Genomic DNA, 21,596 nt, shown 5'->3' with positions numbered 1-21,596 from the left:
TCTCCCAATGCTTATGTCACACTAAACTGACTCGACACTGCACTGTCCAGCAATGTCGACTGGCTTCACTTCCTTGGATTTTATGTATTTCTTAACTAATAGCATAACCCCTCCTCCCTTCCGATCCTGACTATCCTTTCTGTAGACATTGTACTCCCCAAATTCCAGCTCTGCATTCCTTATATCTGTGTGACACCACGTCTCTGAAATCCCCACAATATCTGCCTTGGATGTTTTGAGCAATACCTAAAATTCATCAAATTTATTTACTAAACTCCTAGCATTGGTGTACACGCAAGTATACATGCACCTGTTCTTTTTCTTAGCTACCCTAACACAACCTATGTGTTTATTTGAACCCCAATGATTCCCAGCAGTCTCTGAAATATCCTGCACCTTTTTTTTTCCAGGCTGCGGCTCATTCCAATAGAAGCAGTGCAAGAATCACTTTCACCTCTGCCAGTGGCTACTGTTAATCTATTAGTCCTTGTATCCCCCCAATCTAGCAGTTTTCAGACCCACCTAACACTGCCTCGATTGCATCAGCAAACATTCTATAACAAAATAAATATCCTACATATAACAGCGAAGGTGAAGTCAAATTAGCACAAGTTTTAGAAAATGTTTTAGTTGCAGAAGTTATTTCATGCTCCAATACAATTAAAAGTATTTTTGGTAACTTTTTGCTAACTCGGAAATTTTTTTTGGCTGGTGCAGCATAAGCTTTAGGCTTCCTTGCACTATACAGCTAATAATAATAAATAGTAATCTCAGGATTTACTTTGAATGCATTACACAGCTGGTTATATCTTACCACTGGACACAATCTCGGATTTGAGAATCTGAGTAAGGAGTTGCAAATGGCCACAGCAAACCTGTTTCCATGATACATAGAGTGCCATGCTGTTAATTTTCACAGGAGAGCTGAAACACACAAACCTCTGATAATAAAAACAAATGAATGCAACCGAATGCCATGTTCAATGGAAATCAGTCCTGTGGCACAATAAGTTTCTATATATAAATATATGAGTTGCTAATCCAGTCTAATGGATTAGTTTGGGCATGAAGAATGTCTTAAGAATGCTTACTATCTGACTGAGCTGTCCCAAATGTGAAGTTGGGTGGAAGTCATGGTTTGAGGATATTTCTCAAGGCATAGACTAAGTTCACTGGTCACAGTACATATATGCTGCATCCTACATTGTGGGCAATTTTATGGAAGTGATCCTCACACTTTCAAAGATGACAAAAGTTCAATGTAACAAAGCAAGGATTGTGAAAGCATGTGGGTTTGAAGAAAATAATTTGGAATGGTGCAGCAATCAATACAGAACCTCAACTCACTGAAAAATCTTTGGGATGAAGTGGAATGCAAAATTAGGGCAACATATTCTACTTTGTTAGTAGAGCACAATACCACCAGTATTGTGTTCCACTAACAAATTGGTAGAAAGTCTTCTGGTACAAATTTAAGCAGTAATTATGGTTAAAGATGAGCCAAAATCCTATTAATATTTTTAAATAAATATACATTTTTGTTCATAACTAAAAGTGTCAATCGTTTTGGGTAGGATAGTGCATATAAAAAAAATTATTGCTATATAAAATTCATTTTATAATAAGAATTTTTTAAAAATTCATTTTATTAGCACTGAAGTTATCTCTCTACCATTGAACTAGTCAGAAGAGCCATCAATATGAAGAAATTAAGGCTGGCTCACTGACTGATTTTCAGATACACAGGTCTGATGGTATTTTGTATTAAAGCACATACACACAATACTGACCACTTGCAGTTGATTAATAGTTAATCAACTGTGGTTAGTAAAGTTATCTATCTACCTACCACTGAAGGGTACATTATATTTATATTCAAATTTAACATATATAGTCAGTCCTCGTACAGCATAATAGTTGTGTTCCTAGAAATCCTCGTGCAATACAAATAACAGGCCCTATGGAAAAAATAGGGTTAGGTGCCGACCATCCAAGATTGAACACACATTTGTAACCAAAATATTACCAAACACAATAAATCATCGTAATAAAATACTTATGTATTTTACTACGACTATTATGTAATAAAATATTGCTACTGTTTTTGCTTCTATCGTAAGCAAACTTGTTGTTCTGTTTGATTTTCTATCCAAACAGATGACAGCTGTTCTATCTCTTCCAATTCTTTGTGTATTGATCTAATGGATTTTAATTACACTTTGAGTTGTTTCTGCTATGAAAGTTGTTTTTATTTTCTCTGCATTCTTTCTAATTCTCAGCGTTGCCTCATTTAGGCCATTAGCACGTGCAATATCACATGGTCTTCATTTCGCTCAGTGTTTCAAAATTCATATTTTTTCTCTATCAACAGAGGTGGACTGGCCATAAGCCTTACCGGGGACCCCGGTGGGCCAGAGGCCAGAAGAGGATGGAGGCCAGTGTGATTTTGGCCATAAACACTAGTATGAGGCTGCTACAAATTTTCTCGGGTAAGAATTTTTGACCCAGTTTGCCTCTGTTTATCGATATTGTTTTTCTTTTTCTCTCTGAATCTGTAGTGCCTTCACCAGGACGCTTCCTTTTCACATCTTTTAAGTATTTTACTCATTTTTAGGGAATAAAGCACAATTACAAAATGAGGAGGCACACTTGATATACATAAACAAAGCTGCGCACATGTAGCAACTGAATAAACAACACCGTAAAGGCAGAGACACACTTACACCTCACTAGCTCACATTTTACTAAAGCACATTTCTGGGGGTTACTACCATAAAACAATAAAAACAATTTTCAGTTGCGTTTCTGATAGTGGAATCTGTTATAAACGGGTAGTAAACTCGATCTAATTGCATTTGCAATAATACCGATAGCTGGAATTTTGCGAGTTTTTACGTTATTATGGTGAAACGCGTTTCCCCTTCACTGATATAAAAAACAAATACATTTTCAGAATCTTCTCTTCATTGCTATCATGTTGCGTTCAGTTGGGGTGATTCTGCATTCAACTGCCATTTCTTGTAAACACAAAGGCGAATCGTGCATAAGCAAATTCGGTTCGTGTTATATACAATATTGTTACCCTTTTTATAAATTGTGTATGATCGAATTCGTGTAGTGTAAACACGTGTTATACGAGGACTGACTGTATTTAAAGTATGTGAAGTTGATATTCTAGTACTTCCAGCTGTCTATGCAATATGACATTTAGTAAATGAGACAAGCAGTTACCGATTAATGTAAAAGATCAATTAGGTGATACTGTCTGATAACAGACAAGAGTAATAATTCTACTCTAAAACTTATACAATATTGTATTAATCAATTTGAAATAGGAAATCTTAATCTAATAATACACACAATTATGCAACATAGTCAATTACCTCTGCATTTTCAAAAGTAATTTCTCTGACTAGAGGAATGCAACGTTCGGTTATCCAAGCACTCATCTCATCATAACTGAGCAATACACCAGTGTAAATCTCATCGCTCTGGCCCAACTAGAATAAAAAGTTATATATATTTTTGATGATAAAGATTTAATTTACTGAAACAATTTGAATAGTTTAAAACTTCATAAAAATGCACATCCTACTCCTTTAAGTCTCATAAACTGAGTTTAATTTCCAACAACACACAGTTCATTCAATGCAAGCAATCCAAGAATGTAAATTATTATTATTATTATTTTTTTAAAACATGGCAATTATGAACATATAATAACATATTCTCAATGTTCAGTAGGCAGCAAAGGGCACCAATTACAATATCAAGTCAGACAGTACAACAGTGATATACTAATTAGAATTGTTTTTATCTTTATATATATATATATATATATATATAAAGAACTGTGTGTTGTTTATATATATATATAAAAATCTCTCCCCATATATATATATATATATATATATATATATATATAGTGCTTTTTTTGGGATGGTAGGGCATACCGGCACCTTTATTAACAGTGACGTGTGACATTTGGATGCAATACATTTTGAAATTTGAAATATATTATTCAGTAAATTTTTTTTAAACGTGTTTACGCACTATTCAAAATAAGCTTAAAGTTGTTTAATCAAATTTGCATTTTTCACTGTCTATTAAGATATTTTCTATATAAAACTTTATAACCATTTTTAGAATTTTAAATCACTCAGTCAGACCTCTAGTTAACAATCCCCTTTATAGCAATTTTTTCAAATTCTCTTTGGAAATTACATTTAAAATAGTCTTGGTTGAGCGAAGAAAATTTTATATAGTGAACAGATTAGGAGAGACTTAACTCGCAAGCACTTCTGGCTTTTAGGCAATTAATGCTGCTGCTGCTCGAATTAAGAGAGCTAAAGGGATTACCATTCTACATCTTAGTGTAGAATGGTACTCGTAAAATCCGGAAGACCACCTCTCCCACATACCTAGAAGTCAGAAATGGAAACCAGATCGCAAAGTGAACGAAAGGAACTACAAGACCGATCTTCCCAGCAAGGAATTTTGACCGATCTTCCCAGCAAAACCATTTTAGAGCAGGTTCTCTACCTGAGAACTGCACTAGAAACTTTAATGAAGACAACCAACAGCAGAGTCAGTACAGCTCTGCGTGCAGACATAGTTTCCCTATGGACAAAGTTGGAAACCATTTTACTTACAACGCACCTCAAACGCGAGAAAGCAGTGGCCAAACTCGAGGCATATCTTGACGGTAGGGATAATCAAATGCAACAGCGCACCCCTACCTATGCAGATGCGCTGAGGATTCCCAGAAATGCTGAACAAACAACTGAATCAGGAAACTCAACCAAAAGGAAAACTCTTCTACAAAAACCACATCTGGTAACTGTTAGACCTACTTCCACAGAAGATCATCACACGTGAGGAAGTAAAAAATATAGTGGTCGCAAATTTAGCAGAAGACCTGAAAATGGCAAAAATTAAATCTGTGCATAAGACACGTAATATTGGTGTCATAATTGAAACTGAGACGAAAGAAGAAGCTAACAAAATCATTAGTAACCCCAAAATACAAACACTTGGCCTACAGGCTGCACCACCAAAAAGAAAGGGGCCCAGCAACACTCCAAGATGAACTATACAGAAGAAACCTCCAGCAGGACCACCCCAATGTTGAACCAAATGACCTCGTTTTCCCGAAATTCCAAAAAAATGCCAGAGTGGGAAATTCTACCAACTGGGTAGTGGAGCTTTCCCCCGCAGCCTGGAGAACAATAAGTCAACAAAATAGAGTGTTCATAAACTGGGGCAGTCACCGCTTCAAGGAGCATGTGGCTGTCCCCAAATGCTACAAGTGTTGTCGTTTTGGACACACGACACACACGTGTACCCAAGCTCAACCCACGTGGACACTGTGCTGAGAGAGGCCATGACTTTAACTCGTGCACTAAAAAAGAAGACCCACCCACTTGCGCAAACTGCAAATCAAAATGAAAATACAGGCAGATCATTCCATCCGGGACAATAAATGCCCTGTCTACACAAAAGCTAAGAGTACATGCCAACTAAGGCTCGATTATGGGGACTTACCTTAAACCATTTAATACTACCACTGTAAAATTTGCACAAATTAATGCCCAGCGAGCTAAAGCAGTTGCAGCGCAGTTAAGGAAAAAGGCAGATGAGGAGAACCTCGATATCCTCTTTCTTCAAGAGCCATATTCGCATAGTAAGGCAGTCAGAGGGTATCCGTTGACTTATAAGATAATTCAAGTGAACGGGGAGACCCCACGGGCGGCTATTCTGGTCAAAAACTCTGATCTCCCTGTTACCAAAATACCACATTACTGCCTTCCCTGGGCAGCCTGTGCCCATATCATCACCCCTTTGGGGGAATTTTACACAGTTTCTCTCTACTCTCGGCTGGGGGAGGATATTCTCCTGATTATTAGATACTTACAAAGCATCTCTCTGGAATTCCCAAATGCAAAAATCATCGTTGCCGCCGACGTAAACTGCAGGTCGCCAGCGTGATTCAGTGACACTCAAGATAGACGAGGCACAAACAACGGACAAAGACTGGAAGAATATCTCTGAAAGTTCTTTTCAATTCTCAACCAACCAAATAACCTACCGACCTTCTCTAGTACAATGTGGGAAGCCACAATTGATATCACCCTGGCCACAAGATCCGTTGCACGACACCTTTCATCCTGGACAGTTAGAGAAAGCTGGACCACCGTGTAATAACTTTCCAACTGCACCGATCAGTAAGCCGACAACCAATTATAAGGCAAACTCTACATAGATTTGCAATTGACAAGGCAAACTGGCAGCAATTTAAGGATTCACTGATCACGGCCACCCGCTCTCTCAGCACAGTTGGACTGAACGCACACCAGCACCAAAAGGCAATTGTAAGCCTAGTCACTGAAAGCTCAATTAACTCTATTAAAAGGAAGAAACCTTCTCTTGGAGCCGTACCTTGGTGGTGCCCAGAGCTCCAACAACTGCAACGGGAGGTTTACACCCGACGGAAAAATTTTCAACGCGCAAGACGGACATGGCCGGAAGCGGAAGTAGAGTATCTCAAGCAGCAGTACCGAACGGCAAGAAATGAATACACAGCCCTGATTAAACAAAGGAAAAAGCGCTCCTAGGAGCACCTAGTCTCCACAGTTGGAAATTCTGCTCCATGGGGAGTGGTCTACAGAGTAATCACAAACAAACTCCCCAGGGGAGAAGTCATCCCAGCCACCAAGACGCCTCAAGGCACGTATACAAAGACATGGTCCGAATCTATAAATAACATCCTTGACACCATGTTCCATCAACACATGCCACCAAGTACCCCAGAGCAAATACTAGTATGTGAGGAAAACAGCACATACACCACAGCCCAAGTGGAAGATAGATTCACTAAGGAAGAACTGGACACCGCTGCAGCAAAAATAAAAAACAAGTAATCTCCAGGAGAAGATATGCTGGAGCCCGAGATCGTAAAGAAGGCTGTTGAAACCATCCCAAATGAGATCCTAAACCTCTTCAACCATTGCCTTGAAGCAGGCCATTTCCCAGCAGTATGGAGATCTGCAAAATTAAGGCTTATTCTGAAGAATCCGACAAAACCACAAGACCTTCCGCAGTCATACCGGCCCATCGCTCTTCTATCCATACTAAGCAAACTCCTAGAACATCTTCTAAGCAATAGAATAGAAATTCATTACTCCAAGGCTGGCCTTCACCCTGACAACCAATACGGCTTCAGAAGGGGATGCTCCACGGTGAACGCCTTAGAGAATATCGTCAAAGCAGCTACCACTACCAGCCATAAATACTTCCTTGTCATTTCAGTGGATTTTGCCGGGGCGTTTGACTCCCTCTGGTGGCCAAGCATCCAGCAGACTCCGGAAAGCAAAACTACCAGCTAATTTGTACAATTGTATAAAAACCTATCTTGCAAACAGAACAGTAACCGTCAGTGCTCCGTACTGTTCAGTCACACGACCAGTCTATAGAGGATGCCCACAAGGCTCAGTACTTGGCCCACTTCTCTGGAACATGGTGCTCGACAGCTTTCTAAACCTCGACCTTGATAATGTGAGGTCACAGGCCTATGCGGATGACCTGATCCTGACGGCAGACTCAAGAACTCAACTAGAGATCTCTGCAAATCATGCTATAAATATCCTACAAGACTGGGCCACCCAAAACCACTTAAAGATATCCCCAACAAAAACCTGCTCCATCCTACTTAAAGGTTCTCTCAATATCAGAAGGCCTCCCCAGATAAAGATTCAGGAAACACCAATTAAGCTTTCCACCGAACTTAAATATCTTGGTATTCTGCTGGATAAAAATCTGTCATTTACACCCCATCTTATTTACCTCCGAAGCAAAATCAAAAAATACTCCGCACTAATAGCTAGAGTCACTCGTCGCAACTGGGGGCTTAAGAAGAGGACCCTAGCCCTCTTCTATAAGGCAGTCTTCTTACCAGCAATAACATACGCATCAGGAGTCTGGTTCCACAAGGCGGTGACAAGGCGTGAAATAGGGTTGAATTTGAAAGTGTCTGCAATTCTGCCCAGACACGATAGGAGGGAGTACATGATGAGAGCCTTGTCGATCAATTCGGCCCTGGAAAGATTGTGCAAGGCTCAAGGGGTAGAATTTTTTTCAGCCTGGACTGTACTTGTTAACAGGAGAGATTGCTTCTACAGGGATGGGATACACTTAAATAGAAAGGGTGCAAGAATATTTGCTGATGCTATCGAGGCAGTGTTAGGTGGGTCGGAAAACTGCTAGTTTGGGGGGATACAAAGACTAATAGTTTAACAGTAACCGCAGGCAGAGGTGAAGGTGATTCTTGCACAACTTCTATTAGAATAAGAAGCGACCTGGAGCGAGGGGTGTTGGGGGTTTCAGGGACGGATGGCAGTCATCATGGAATAGTTGGGTATATGGGATGTGTTAGGGTAACAGGGAATAGGCATAGGAGCATGTATGCTTGCATGTATACCAATGCTAGAAGTATAGTAAATAAATTTGATGAATTTGAAGTGTTGGTCAAGACATCAAAGGCGGATATTGTTGGGATAGCAGAGACGTGGTGTCACAAAGATATAAGGAATGCAGAACTGGAATTTGGGGAGTACAATGTGTACAGAAAGGATAGACAGGACAGAAAGGGAGGGGGTGTTATGCTGTTAATTAAGAAAAACATAAAATCAAAGGAAGTGCACCCAGTTAATATAGATGAACAGTGCTCTGTTGAGTCAGTTTGGTGTGAGATAAGCACTGCGAAAGGAAAAATAAGAGTAGGAGTGTGTTATAGGCCTAATGACTTGAATGAGTACAATGAACAATTGTACAGAGAAATAGAGTGGGCCAGTAAATCAGAATGTCTTATAATGGGGGATTTTAACTTCCCAGATATTGACTGGAACTTGTGGGTTGGTCACTCACACACTAGTCAGACTTTTGTGGAGTTATTGGATGATTGTTTTCTGCAGCAGCATGTTCGAGAGGCAACCAGAGAAAGTAACACTCTTGATCTGGTTATCAGCAGTGATCATTCGTGTATTAAGAATTTGCAGATAAAGGAACCACTAGGTGGCAGTGATCACAGTGTGCTGAAGTGGGATTTACTCAAAGAGGTAACTACCGTCAGGGGTAAAGGAAAGGGTTTTTGCTTCCGTAAAGGGGAGTACAGTGGTCTCAGACAGTTTTTAAATTCTGTACAGTGGGATCAACTGACGATGTTACAAACAGTAAATTCTAAGTGGGAAGCATTCAAAGAATTAATCGTGGAAGCTACTAGACTTTATATACCGATTAAGAAATATCGTTCAAGGTTTAGGCCTAAATGGTTATCAAATGAACTAATAAGACTCGTGACAGAGAAGAAAAATGCATGGGATGCATATAAATTATCAGGTGACGCAGAAGCCTGTGGCAGATATAAGCTAGTCTGTAATCAGGTCACAAAGGAGGTTCGGCAGGCGAAGGCGGATTACGAGAAATCTTTGGCAAAAGATGCTAAGAAAAACAGCAAGGATTTCTTTACTTATATAAACTCTAAAAGGAAGGGGATGAATATGATTGGACCACTTGACATCGATGGTTCGACTGTTGATGATCCTGCTCAGATAGCAAACAAACTGAATGAGTATTTTGCATCTACATTCACACGTGAGGAATTATTACAATTTGAAAATGGAAGAAGGTTATCAAATTGTAACAGTGTGCTTAATGATTTTGTAATAACTGAGAGCAAAGTGGAGGAGAAATTGTTGAAGTTAAACATAAGAAAGGCACCTGGGGTGGATGGGATCTATCCAGTTATTTTAAAGGAGGCGGCAAAGCAACTAAGCAAACCCTTAGCCATAATTATGAGAGCATCCTTGGACTCAGGGGAGGTCCCCACGGACTGGAGATGTGCAAATGTGTCCCCAATTCACAAAGGTGGATCGAAGGGTGACACGAGTAATTACAGACCAGTTAGTTTAACTTCTGTTCCGGGTAAAATAATGGAGTCGCTGGTTAAAGATGCATTGCAGGATCATCTAGACAAGACTGCAGCGATAACTCAAACACAGCATGGGTTTGTTAAGGGAAAGTCTTGTCTGACAAATTTGATTGGTTATTATGATGTGGTCACAAAGGAACTGGATGCAAAAAATAATTTTGATATCATATACTTGGATTTCAGGAAAGCTTTTGACACTGTTGCGCATGGAAGACTACTGTACAAATTGGAGCAGAATGGTATTAAGGGTAAGTTGCTACAATGGATAAAAGGATGGTTAAGTGGGAGAAGACAGAGGGTGGTAATCAATGGGTGCTGCTCTTCTTGGACTAATGTTATTAGTGGGGTCCCACAGGGTTCGGTGTTAGGTCCACTGTTGTTTTGTATATTTATCAATGATATTGATGAAGGTATATCAGGCTTAATGTCGAAGTTTGCAGATGACACAAAGGTTGGCAGGGTTGTTAATGACAGTAATGGCAGTGTGCTACTGCAACAGGATCTAGATAATTTGGGCAGATGGGCTAAGAAGTGGCAACTGAAGTTCAACCTTGACAAATGCAAAGTACTGCATATGGGTAGAAATAACCCCAGAGAAACGTACCAACTGTGTGGTACTACACTTAAGGTGGTAGAAAATGAAAAAGACCTGGGAGTAATTGTGCAGTCAGATATGAAGTTTTCTGAGCAGTGCAGACAGGCTGCTAGGGCGGGTCATGGGGTTTTGTCAATGATATATAGGAATTTTGCTAGCAGGGAAAAGGAGGTGATTATCCCTCTGTATAAGGCAATGGTCAGGCCACGCCTTGAGTACTGCGTACAGGTCTGGAGGCCTCATTTTAGGAAGGATGTAGATTTGCTTGAGCGTGTACAGAGAAGAGCAACACGATTGGTGAGGGGAATGAAGGGATTCTCTTACCAAGAGAGGCTTAAGTTCTGCAAATTGCAGTGGCTGGAGACTAGGCACCTGCGCGGTGATCTGATTGAGGTCTATAAGGCCTTGAATGGGTTGAGCACGCTGAATTCTGATGGGATCCTTCCACTTGTTCAGATTACCAACCTACGGGGACATAAGTTCAAATTAAGAAAGGACAGATGTAGAATAGATGTGCGGAAATTTGCCTTTAGCCAGCGGGTGGTTAATTGCTGGAACAAACTTCCATCTGTCGTTGTAGAAGTTGATAGGTTAAATAAATTTAAGGAGGAACTGGACAGGCATTTGGAGGGAATGGTGTGATTTTTTTTTTTTTTTTTGGCTGATGCTGCATAAGCTCCTACACTTGCTTTCTTGCATCATGTGCCACTACTACTACTACTACTACTACAACAGTAAACAAAAGGAAGCTAGAGACCATTCAACGTTCAGTCCTACTGACAATCTCGAGAGCCTGCTGTACTGTAAGCACCCACGCCCTCCAGGTCCTCTTGGGCACTCTCCCCCTGGACCTGGAGATCGTCCGCTGTGGGTTGCTTTATCAACTATTCAAAAGCAAAGCAATCACCTGCCTAGACTACACAACTGATCCGGCAAACGATCGTAAACTCGAGAAAAAACGCCTTCTCACCCACCTACAGCAGGCCTGGCAAACCCGCTGGACGACTTCGACAAAAGGGGAAGTCACCCGAAGATTCATACCGGATAATCAACTAGTGTTTCCCAAAAGCCCAAACTGGTTTTCACTGGGACTGCTGACATCTTACCTGCTCACGGGACACGGCTCAATAAGAGCAAAACTCTCCAGTTTCAAATTGAGTGACACCCCTCTCTGCCACTGTGGACAGCCAGAGACGTGGGAGCACCTCATGCACCACTGCCAACTATACGAAGACCTCTGCTGCCTCTTAATAACTAGAATACGTTTCTCGCCAATAAACCAAGAACAATATCTCCTGGAGAGCGAGGACAATTATAAAGCCTTAACGCAGTTTGCGCAGGATCTTTTTACTAGAAGAACATACCCACAACCTTAGCTGGAATTTTCCCACAAACTAACCACTCGTCATCCATAATAAAGATCCTTAGATGTGTCAACCAAACAAAAACCTAACAGCTACAATCTGAAAAACTAATCATTAACTTAACCTGGATCTGACCACTGGCTTAAACTGGAGTCATTATCTGAACTTGACCACTCACACGGACGGGACAACATGTCCCAGGAATGGCATACGAAGACCTGACAAAGACATTATGCAGTTTGCTGCCGAAACATCATTAGGCGACCTGAACCCGGGTACCTTCACTCTGTTCACTTTCTTTCCCTTCCCTTGGCAGGGGATGGTTACTCTGTACCCTCCCCCCGCCATCCCCTACCCTCACCTGGTGAGGCATGGGCCTGCCCCACCGACTTTTGGGGTTATCTTCACTATTGACCCCATATTTCTGTCTTTCACCCCCCAGTCTTCAGTCTCCCTTCCCTCTCTAGCTATCTTGCGACTAGCGTTTGATCCTTGCCAAAACTACACAAGCCCCACACTAAAATTAAAAAAAAAAAAAAAAAACTCTAACCCATATAACTTATATTTCTTTCGGCCTGACCCAATTTCTAGCGTTTCTCCCCCCTCCCTCCCCCTTTTTTTAAGGTCCTAGCCACTGAAATCTCAGGAAATTAGGTGGCAGAACCTGCCAGAGTAAATAGTAAATTTCTAAAATACTGGTGTACCTGGTCTGCCTCCACGAGGTATAGTGTGGGCAATGGTGGGTCTCATTTAAGACCCAATGGCTAAAAGACCAGATGAACAACGGTACAAAACATTACACACCACAATATCCATACACTTTTAAACCTCTGGCCTCTACAGTGTTCTATATCACACCACAATGTATACTACACGGAGATGGGGGAAACCCCTGGTGCCATTAGACCCTAAACACACTATACACTATACCTAGAAGTCATGCTGGGCAAGGGATATTCCCGATGCGGACATACTCTGGTCAACATTCTACTGTAAGCGCCTTGTTTGAGAATTAGGAGAGAGTGGTTTTCTTTTACTCTGACAAATAATCAACTGTTGTTTCACGGAAGTGCATTATCCACAATTTTGCCTATCTCTGTTTAAATGATCACAGTACCTGAATTACTCCAACATTTTGGACAGTTAAAAAAAAAAAAAAAAAAAATTTTCAAATTTAAGAACTAGTTCAAATAACAAGATCAATGATGAGAGAAGGAATACGAGAACAACGAAGGTATTAAACCTTCTAAACATGAAATGTTGGCAGCTTTTGAAACTTTGTTGTGGCCTGCAATGTGAAGAAAATGTTCCTGAAAATACAAGGTATGATAAAACAAATGCGGACATTTCTTAAGTGATTGATGTACAGCAAATCCAGAGTATAACAAAAGACAACCAAATATTTTGCAAAATAATTCTTAAGTGTACTAATATTGTGCACGTCATGTACGTAGGGGGAGGGGGAAATCATATCTTAATATGTTGTATTAATAAACTGTTTTGAAATGTTAAAAAATTTATTTATTCTCACTCATTTCTGATTTATTTACCATCTTTTACTGTATTTCTGAATGTTGAATTACAATATTTTTCACTGTTGAAAAGGTCATATTTTTTTATAATGAAATTGTTGTTTAACGAATTTTTTGCAAGCAAACAATGGAGTTCATTATATAGAGCTCCGACTGTAGATTTATTCCATTAGAGGTTATCCCACTTTCGCAGGTGTTCTGTTCATCTAAGAAGTAATACCCATTTCGGTAAACCCTTGTACCTTTTTCCTGACTCCTCCCACTTTGGAAATGCATGTCCTAAAGGCTCATATTGGTTTCCCACAAGTTTTTCTGCAAATTTTGTTACAATATAAAAGTTTGTTCCACACTAATAACTTTGTATTTGTGCATTTTCAATTCAGAGACAATAGTTTTATTTAACTTCCCATGCGGTAACAAGGTTGTGAGTGAATTAGTATTAAAAAAAATTGCTTTGAGCCGTAAAGTTAAAAATGAAAAGAATTACTAGTTTCTTTTCACCTTCTACAGTTAAGAAATTAAAAACAAGTGAAAATATGAGTGAAGACTTAACTACAGAGACTATGTCAAAGACTGTTTTTGTTCCTGATGGTATCAGCCTCCAAATAGCAAGGGATGACTGGCCAAGTTGCTGGACTGCTGATCAAAAAAATAACTGTGCCGTATATTATATCAAACTGGAACTGTTGGAGTGGAAAAGAAGATGGGCATGAAGATTTCTAAGGAATGGGAAAATAATGGGGTTACCTATTTTGGCAAAAGCAGACAGCAACAGCTACTGTCCTTAATAAAAAAATTTCCGATCACAAGGAAACAGCTGGACATAAAACGGCTATAAAACTAGTTGCAAAAGCTGAGAAAGAGCCCTTGAAAATCTGTGTTTAAAAAGTTTATCTCACGAAAAATTAATAACATTAAAAATTTTTCACACCGCATATAATGTGGCCAAAGAAAATCAGTCTTTTTATAATTTTGAATCAGAGATTGACCTATAAGAATTAAATGAGATTGACATGGGTCATATTCTTCATTCAACTAACGCTTGCATTAACATCTTGAACCACATTAGTGATGAAATTAGAAAAATTTGGCTAATAAAATCATTATGTCAAACAGCAAAAATTTCATTGATAATTGACAAATCGGCCACAGTGAGTAAGAAATCCACTTTAATCGTTTATGTTCGAACTTATACATTTGACAGTGGAATCAGATCTCCCGTAAATTTGTTTCTGAACTTGATTGAAGTGTTACTGCAAAAGGGATATTTGATTCTCTGCTCGATTGTCTTCAGTCATATACGGTATGATAGAAAAATATTTAAAAACTCATTTACTTTGTGTCACATGTGATGGTGCAGCTGTTATGGATAGTAAAAGTGGCATTATGAAACTAATGAAAGAAATTGCCTTCTTTAATAGTATAGCATTACACTAATTGCCGATTAGAACTATCAGTTGGCAATACTGTGAAATCCATTGTAGGTATTGATAGATTTAAAGCATTTATTGACAAATATTGAAAATTATTGAAAATTGGCAGAATTTTAAGCACACGATGGGTGGTGTCAAGTTTCCGGTCTGTTTGGAATAACTATAAGGTATTAGTAAACCATCTTCAAGAAGCAAAGAATGACTCGATGCGAGGCCAAAAAAAAAAAAAGAAAAAGAAAAATGCACATATGAAGGATTACAGAACAAAATTACGACTACAAACTTTATATTAGACTTGGTTTAATGTGTGATGCTCTTCTAGAATTATCAGATTTGAGTTTGGACTTGCAGGAGCGTGATACAGGGGATTTGTACAGGGCAAATATAAAGTAGAAATTATTGTACAACTTTTTCACGAAAGACAAACAGTTCCAGGACAGTATTACAGAAATGCTGCCAAAAATCTATGATTTCAAGGAGCTTCACTTCATGGAACAGATTACAGAAATTATTCTCCAATCGATCCAGAAGCATTTTACAGAACTTTGAAACAATCAGTAGAAAACAGGTTGCTTCGTAGTAAAAATGCTGAATTGGCAGCATCGGCCCAAGTACTTGATAAGAAACATTGGCCCGAAGATATTAACTCTCAAGTGACATTTGGTGAGAATGAAATTAAAAGTGAATGTGAACGAGGATTTTCACAAATGAATCTGATCGTCAGCGCAACCAGAGCTTCGTTGATGACAAAAACAATTTCTTCACTACAATTCTTCTAAAAATTGTAGCCCAACTGCTGACACACTTCAATCTAGCAAAATATGTCGATTTGTGGCTGCTCCGGAAACGTCATTCAGCAACAGACAAAAAACAATAAGAAAAGTCGGAATATTGTGTCGGATGAAAACTTAATAAAAATTTGGAATATTCTATAAAACTTTATTTTGAAATCATTTTTCCTCATTAGTTTTTACTTGGTACTTATTTTTACTTATTACTTATTTTTGCTTATTTTTTTAAACATTTTACTTATTTTTTTATTGCTTGTATAATAAATTTATGCTTAAAAAACTGTGTTAATATACTTAATTGGTTGTTTTTTTTCCAAAAACATTACAACTGAAGTAACAATATAATTTCTTAGTTTACTTTTCAATTTTTCCTGATAGCAAAGAATGAGTACTGGCACCTATTTTTTTACAAAAAAAAGCACTGTATATATGAGGTGTGGCAATAAAAAGAACACAGTAAAGGAGCTCAAAAATGGATTTATTCTATTGGAAGTAATCACCACCTGATTGAAGGCACTCATTACATCATTCTAAGTTTCTGAAAAGAGTGAGCATAAAAGCTGTGGAAAGAGACGATGTCTTAGGAAATCCTTTTAAGGTAGTTTTCACCTTGGGAAAGAAGCTGCTGGTGTTAGATTAGGAGAGTAGAGTGGATGTTTGATCTATACAAAGTCATGTTTCAACAGAACTATCTTCACAAGTGTGGAATAGGCGAGAATAGCTACCTTTCTCTTGAAATTATGGCTTCACCCAAGAAATGCACTTCGATAGCCTTTGAAGTGCACGTACTTAGAACTCAGCACCGAGTCACCCTCCTTCAGGTACAAATTCCATGATTCAACACTGTTTGTCGAAAAACATGATCAGCATCGTCATGATCCTGGACTTTTGTAAACAAAACTATTTGGAACTTGATAATGATTTTGAAGTCCACAGCATGCTCTGACACTTCATCTCAGGGTTGTACTGAAACACCCAACACTCATCTCCACTGACAATACAGTCAAAGAAATTAGGATTGTTTGACAAGTCTGGATGAAGTCTTTGCATGATCACACACTTCCCTGCTTCTGCTCATCTGTGGAGCTGTGCTGCACAAATTTTACAAGGAGCTTCCTTTTTCCAAAATCTACATACAAAATTTCAAATTGTCTCCTTATTCATATCTGACTCATTAGTCATAATTCTGAGCGTCAAATGACCCTCAGAATTATGGCTAATGAGTTGCAATCTCTTGTCACAATTTCCCAAACTTCTGCAACTGCCCTCATTTCAAGAGGTTGATGGATGTCCACTTTTTGGATCATTGCAAACATCCTCATGTCTGTCTTTGAACTGCTTATTCCATTCAAATACACTGGTATGACTTTAACGCTTCATCACCATAAACAGTTTTTAACAATTCACACATTTCTGTTGCAGATTTTCCCAGTTTAAAGAAATATTTGATATTCATTCATTACTCCAATGCAAAATTATGACACAGAATTAACGCTGCTAACGAAACTGGTTGTTACTTGCAACCTGTCAGAATATTAGACAATATCTGTTGGAGGAAGTTTGAACTACAATATACTAATTTCTGTTTATTTTCAAACTTTTCATGCCCCTGCATTTTCAAAAGTAATTTCTCTGACTACAGGACTGCAACACTCAGTTATCCAAGCACTTATCTCATATCATAACTGAGCAATTCACCATTTTTTTCAGCCTGGAATGTACTTGTTAACAGGAGAGATTGCTTCTACAGGGATGGGATACACTTAAATAGAAAGGGTGCAAGAATATTTGCTGATGCTATCGAGGCAGTGTTAGGTGGGTCGGAAAACTGCTAGCTTGGGGGGAGACAAAGACCAATAGATTGACAGTAGCCACTGGCAGAGGTGAAAGAGATTCTTGCACTGCTTCTATTAGAATGAGCAGAAGCCTGAAAAACAAGATGCATGGTATTTCAGAGACTGCCGGGAGCCATTGCGGTACAAGTAAACACATGGGTTGTGTTAGGGTAGCTAAGAATAGAAACAGGTGCAGGTATACTTGCGTGTACACCAATGCTAGGAGTTTAGTAAATAAATTTGATGAATTTGAGGTATTGCTCAAAACATCAAAGGCAGATATTGTTGGGATATCAGAGACGTGGTGTCACACAGATATAAGGGATGCAGAACTGCAATTTGGGGAGTACAACGTCTACAGAAAGGATAGACAGGGCAGGAAGGGGGGGAGGGGTTATGCTATTAATTAAGAAACACATAAAAACCAAGGAAGTGAAGCCAGTCGACATCGCTGGACAGTGCAGTGTTGAGTCAGTTTGGTGTGACATAAGCAGCATTGGGAGATCAAAATTGAGAGTAGGAGTGTGCTATAGGCCTAATGACTCTGATGAGTATAATAAGGAACTGTACAGGGAAATAGAGTGGGCCAGTAAATCAGAGAGTCTTATAATGGGAGATTTTAATTTCCCAGATATTGACTGGAATTTGGGGGCTGGTTACTCACACACTAGCAGGGCTTTTGTGGATTTATTGGATGATTGTTTTCTACATCAGCATGTTCGGGAGGCAACTAGAGGGAGTAATACTCTTGATTTGATTATCAGCAGTGATCACAGTGTGCTAAAGTGGGATTTACTGAAAGAGGTAACTACCATTAGGGGTAAAGGGAAGGGTTATTGCTTCCGTAAAGGCGACTACGATGGACTGAGACAGTATTTAAATTCTATACAGTGGGACCAACTGATGATGTTACCAACAGCAAATTCAAAATGGGAAGCATTCAAAGAACTTATCTTGGAAGCTACTAGGCTTTACATACCAACTAAGAAATCTTGTTCAAGGTTTAGGCCAAAATGGATGTCAGATGAACTAATGAGGCATATGGCAGAGAAGAAAAATGCATGGGATACTTACAAATTAACACATGACACAGAAGCCTATGATAGATACAAGTTGATATGCAACCAAGTTACAAAGGAGGTTAGGCAGGCGAAGGCAGATTACGAGAAATCCTTGGCAAGGGATGCAAAGAAAAACAGCAAAGAGTTCTTTACTTATGTAAACTCTAGAAGGAAGGGGATGAATCAGATTGGTCCACTTGATATTGATGGGTCAACTGTTGATGATCCTGCTCAGGTAGCTAACAAACTAAATGAATATTTTGCATCGACATTCACACATGAGGAGTTATTCAGCAAGGGGAATGCCAGAGGTGTATTCAACTCTAGCAGTAAGCTACAGAATCTTGAAATAACTGGGAGTAAAGTGGAGGAGAAACTGTTGAAGATAAACACAAGAAAGGCACCCGGGGTGGATGGGATCTATCCAGTTATATTAAAGGAGGCAGCAAAGGAAGTAAGCAAACCCTTAGCCATAATTATGACAGCTTCCTTGGACTCAGGGGAGGTACCCATAGACTGGAAATGTGCAAATGTGACCCCAATTCACAAAGGAGGATCAAAGGCTGACACAAGTAATTATAGACCTGTGAGCTTAACTTCTGTTCCAGGAAAATTAATGGAGGCACTGGTTAAAGAAGCACTGCAGGATCATTTAGACAAGACTTCAGTTATAGCTCAGACACAGCATGGATTTGTTAAGGGGAAGTCTTGCCTGACCAACTTGATTGGACACTATGATGCAGTCACAAAAGAACTGGATGCAGGGAATAACTTTGATATTATATACTTGGATCTTAGAAAGGCTTTTGATACTGTTGCACATGGAAGACTGCTACACAAATTGGAGCAGTGTGACATTGGAGGCAAATTGCTGCTATGGATAAAGGGGTGGTTGAGGGGGAGAAGAGTGGTAATCAATGGACACTGCTCATCGTGGACTAATGTTATTAATGGAGTCCCTCAGGGCTCAGTGTTGGGTCCATTATTGTTTTCTGTATTTATAAATGATATTGATGATGGTATATCAAGCTTAATGTCCAAGTTTGCAGATGATACACAAAGGTTGGCAGGGTTGTCAAGGACACTACTGACACTATGCTGCTGCAACAGGATCTGGAAAGGTTGAGCAGATGGGCTGAGAGGTGGCAAATGAAGTTTAATATTGACAAATGTAAAGTACTACACATGGGAAAAAGCAACCCCAGAGCAACGTATCAACTCTGTGGTACTACACTGACAGTGGTAGAGAATGAAAGGGACTTGGGGGTGATTGTGCAGGCAGATATGAAGTTCTCTGAGCAGTGCAGACGGGCTGCAAGAGTAGCTCATGGAGTATTGTCAATGATATACAGGAATTTTTCCAGCAGGGATAAGGAGGTGATTATTCCATTGTATAAGGCAATGGTCAGGCCACACCTAGAGTACTGTATACAGGTCTGGAGGCCTCATTTCAAGAAGGATGTAGAGCTGCTGGAACGAGTACAGAGAAGGGCAACAAGATTAGTGAATGGAACAAAGGGGTGCTCTTACGAAGAAAGGCTTAAGTTTTGCAAATTACAGTGTCTGGAGACTAGGCACCAGCGAGGTGATCTGATAGAGGTGTATAAAGCCTTGAATGGTTTAAGCATGCTCAATGCTGATGGGATTCTTCCTCTAGCTCAGAAAAATCACCTGAGAGGGCATAAATTCAAATTGAGGAAAGACAGATGTAGGATAGACGTGCGGAAATTTGCCTTTAGCCAGCGGGTGGTTGGTTGGTGGAACAGACTGCCATCCCTTGTGGTGGAGGTTGATAGCCTAAATAAGTTTAAGGCTCAGCTGGACAGGTATTTTGAACGAACAGAGGGGTGAAGTGGAAGGGTTTTTTTTTTTTTTTTTTTTTTGGCTGATGCTGCATAAGCTTGCTTTCTTGCATCAAATGCCTCTACTAATGCTAATGCTAATTGTAAAGCTTGTTGCTGTGACCCACTGGAATAAAAAAAAAAAATCCATTTTATATATTTTTGGCAATAAAGTTCCCAGCACCAGTCTGGGAACTTTATTGATACACCTCGTATATAATGGATAGAATATAATATGACCTTCCATGACAAATTACCTCATTAATCAACAAAGCATAATGGTATATCATGTGATAACAACACGAACTCTTCTAAAAGATAAATATAGAACAAACCAAGTGAACATCACCCAAACAACAAATTTAGTGTGAATATCAAAAAAATTCAAAACATAACTTAAAACAAATGCAGCATGTACTCATTTCTTCAATGGTTACAATTACTTGTAGGCACCACCTGAGTGAGCACACAATGTAGATTTCATTTAATTTGTCCAATAATTAAAATGTTATGATTAATTTTTTTTTTTAATAGCAAAAGATTGTCAAGAAAAAAATCTCTTGACAACCACTTTATAAGATAGAACTTTTGTTTTAAAAAAATTACTTGATAATTTAAAAATTATCTGTCACAATGATACAAAAGTAAGTTACTATATTCCTTATACACTATTTTTATTTTCAATATGCATCATTAATCATGTTGGGAATTAACAAATATTGCCGATTGCCATTAAAAATATGGCAGTCACAGTCTTGAGGAACAGGGCCCTCATCAAGATTTGGGTTCATCTCCCAGAGCCAACAACAGAATAAATTTTAAAAATTATTTACAATATATTAAACATTATTATATTGCCCACACTAACGTGCAGTCTGCCTGGTTGTGGTTAGGCTATCAAAGACTTGTCTCCGGTATTTTTGATCCTTTGCAAATTTGTAGAGGTCGCTGTCAATTTCTTGGACTGTAGTGAACATCTGCCTGAGGAGAAAGCAATTGCAAAGGGCTAGTCTTAGGGTGGGCTATAAGTGTGGGAGCTGACCTCAGTCCAAGATGAGGAATTCACTGAAGGCCACAAGTTCTTCCAGGCTACATCGAGGCACCAAGCAGAAACTTAATTTCAAGAATTCACAATGGTTTTTACACAATCTAAGATGTT

The 21,596-nt window shown here is 39.1% G+C and overlaps 1 protein-coding gene across 1 annotated transcript in view; it reads right to left on the bottom strand.

Annotated features, from left to right (window-relative positions):
- ERp44 (Endoplasmic reticulum protein 44) overlaps positions 1-21,596 on the bottom strand; it is a 229,172-nt gene that overhangs the window by 118,440 nt on the left and 89,136 nt on the right. The window contains exon 8 of the mRNA XM_090387925.1: positions 3,384-3,500. Within this exon, the coding sequence (XP_090244051.1) occupies positions 3,384-3,500 (117 nt within the window). The remainder of the gene's footprint in view (positions 1-3,383; positions 3,501-21,596) is intronic.

Source organism: Mastigoproctus giganteus, chromosome 13, assembly GCF_048544385.1.
Source record: "Mastigoproctus giganteus isolate SK-2022 chromosome 13, ASM4854438v1, whole genome shotgun sequence".
Taxonomy (NCBI): Eukaryota; Metazoa; Arthropoda; class Arachnida; order Uropygi; family Thelyphonidae; genus Mastigoproctus; species Mastigoproctus giganteus.
This window is presented reverse-complemented; position numbering and strand designations above follow the sequence as displayed.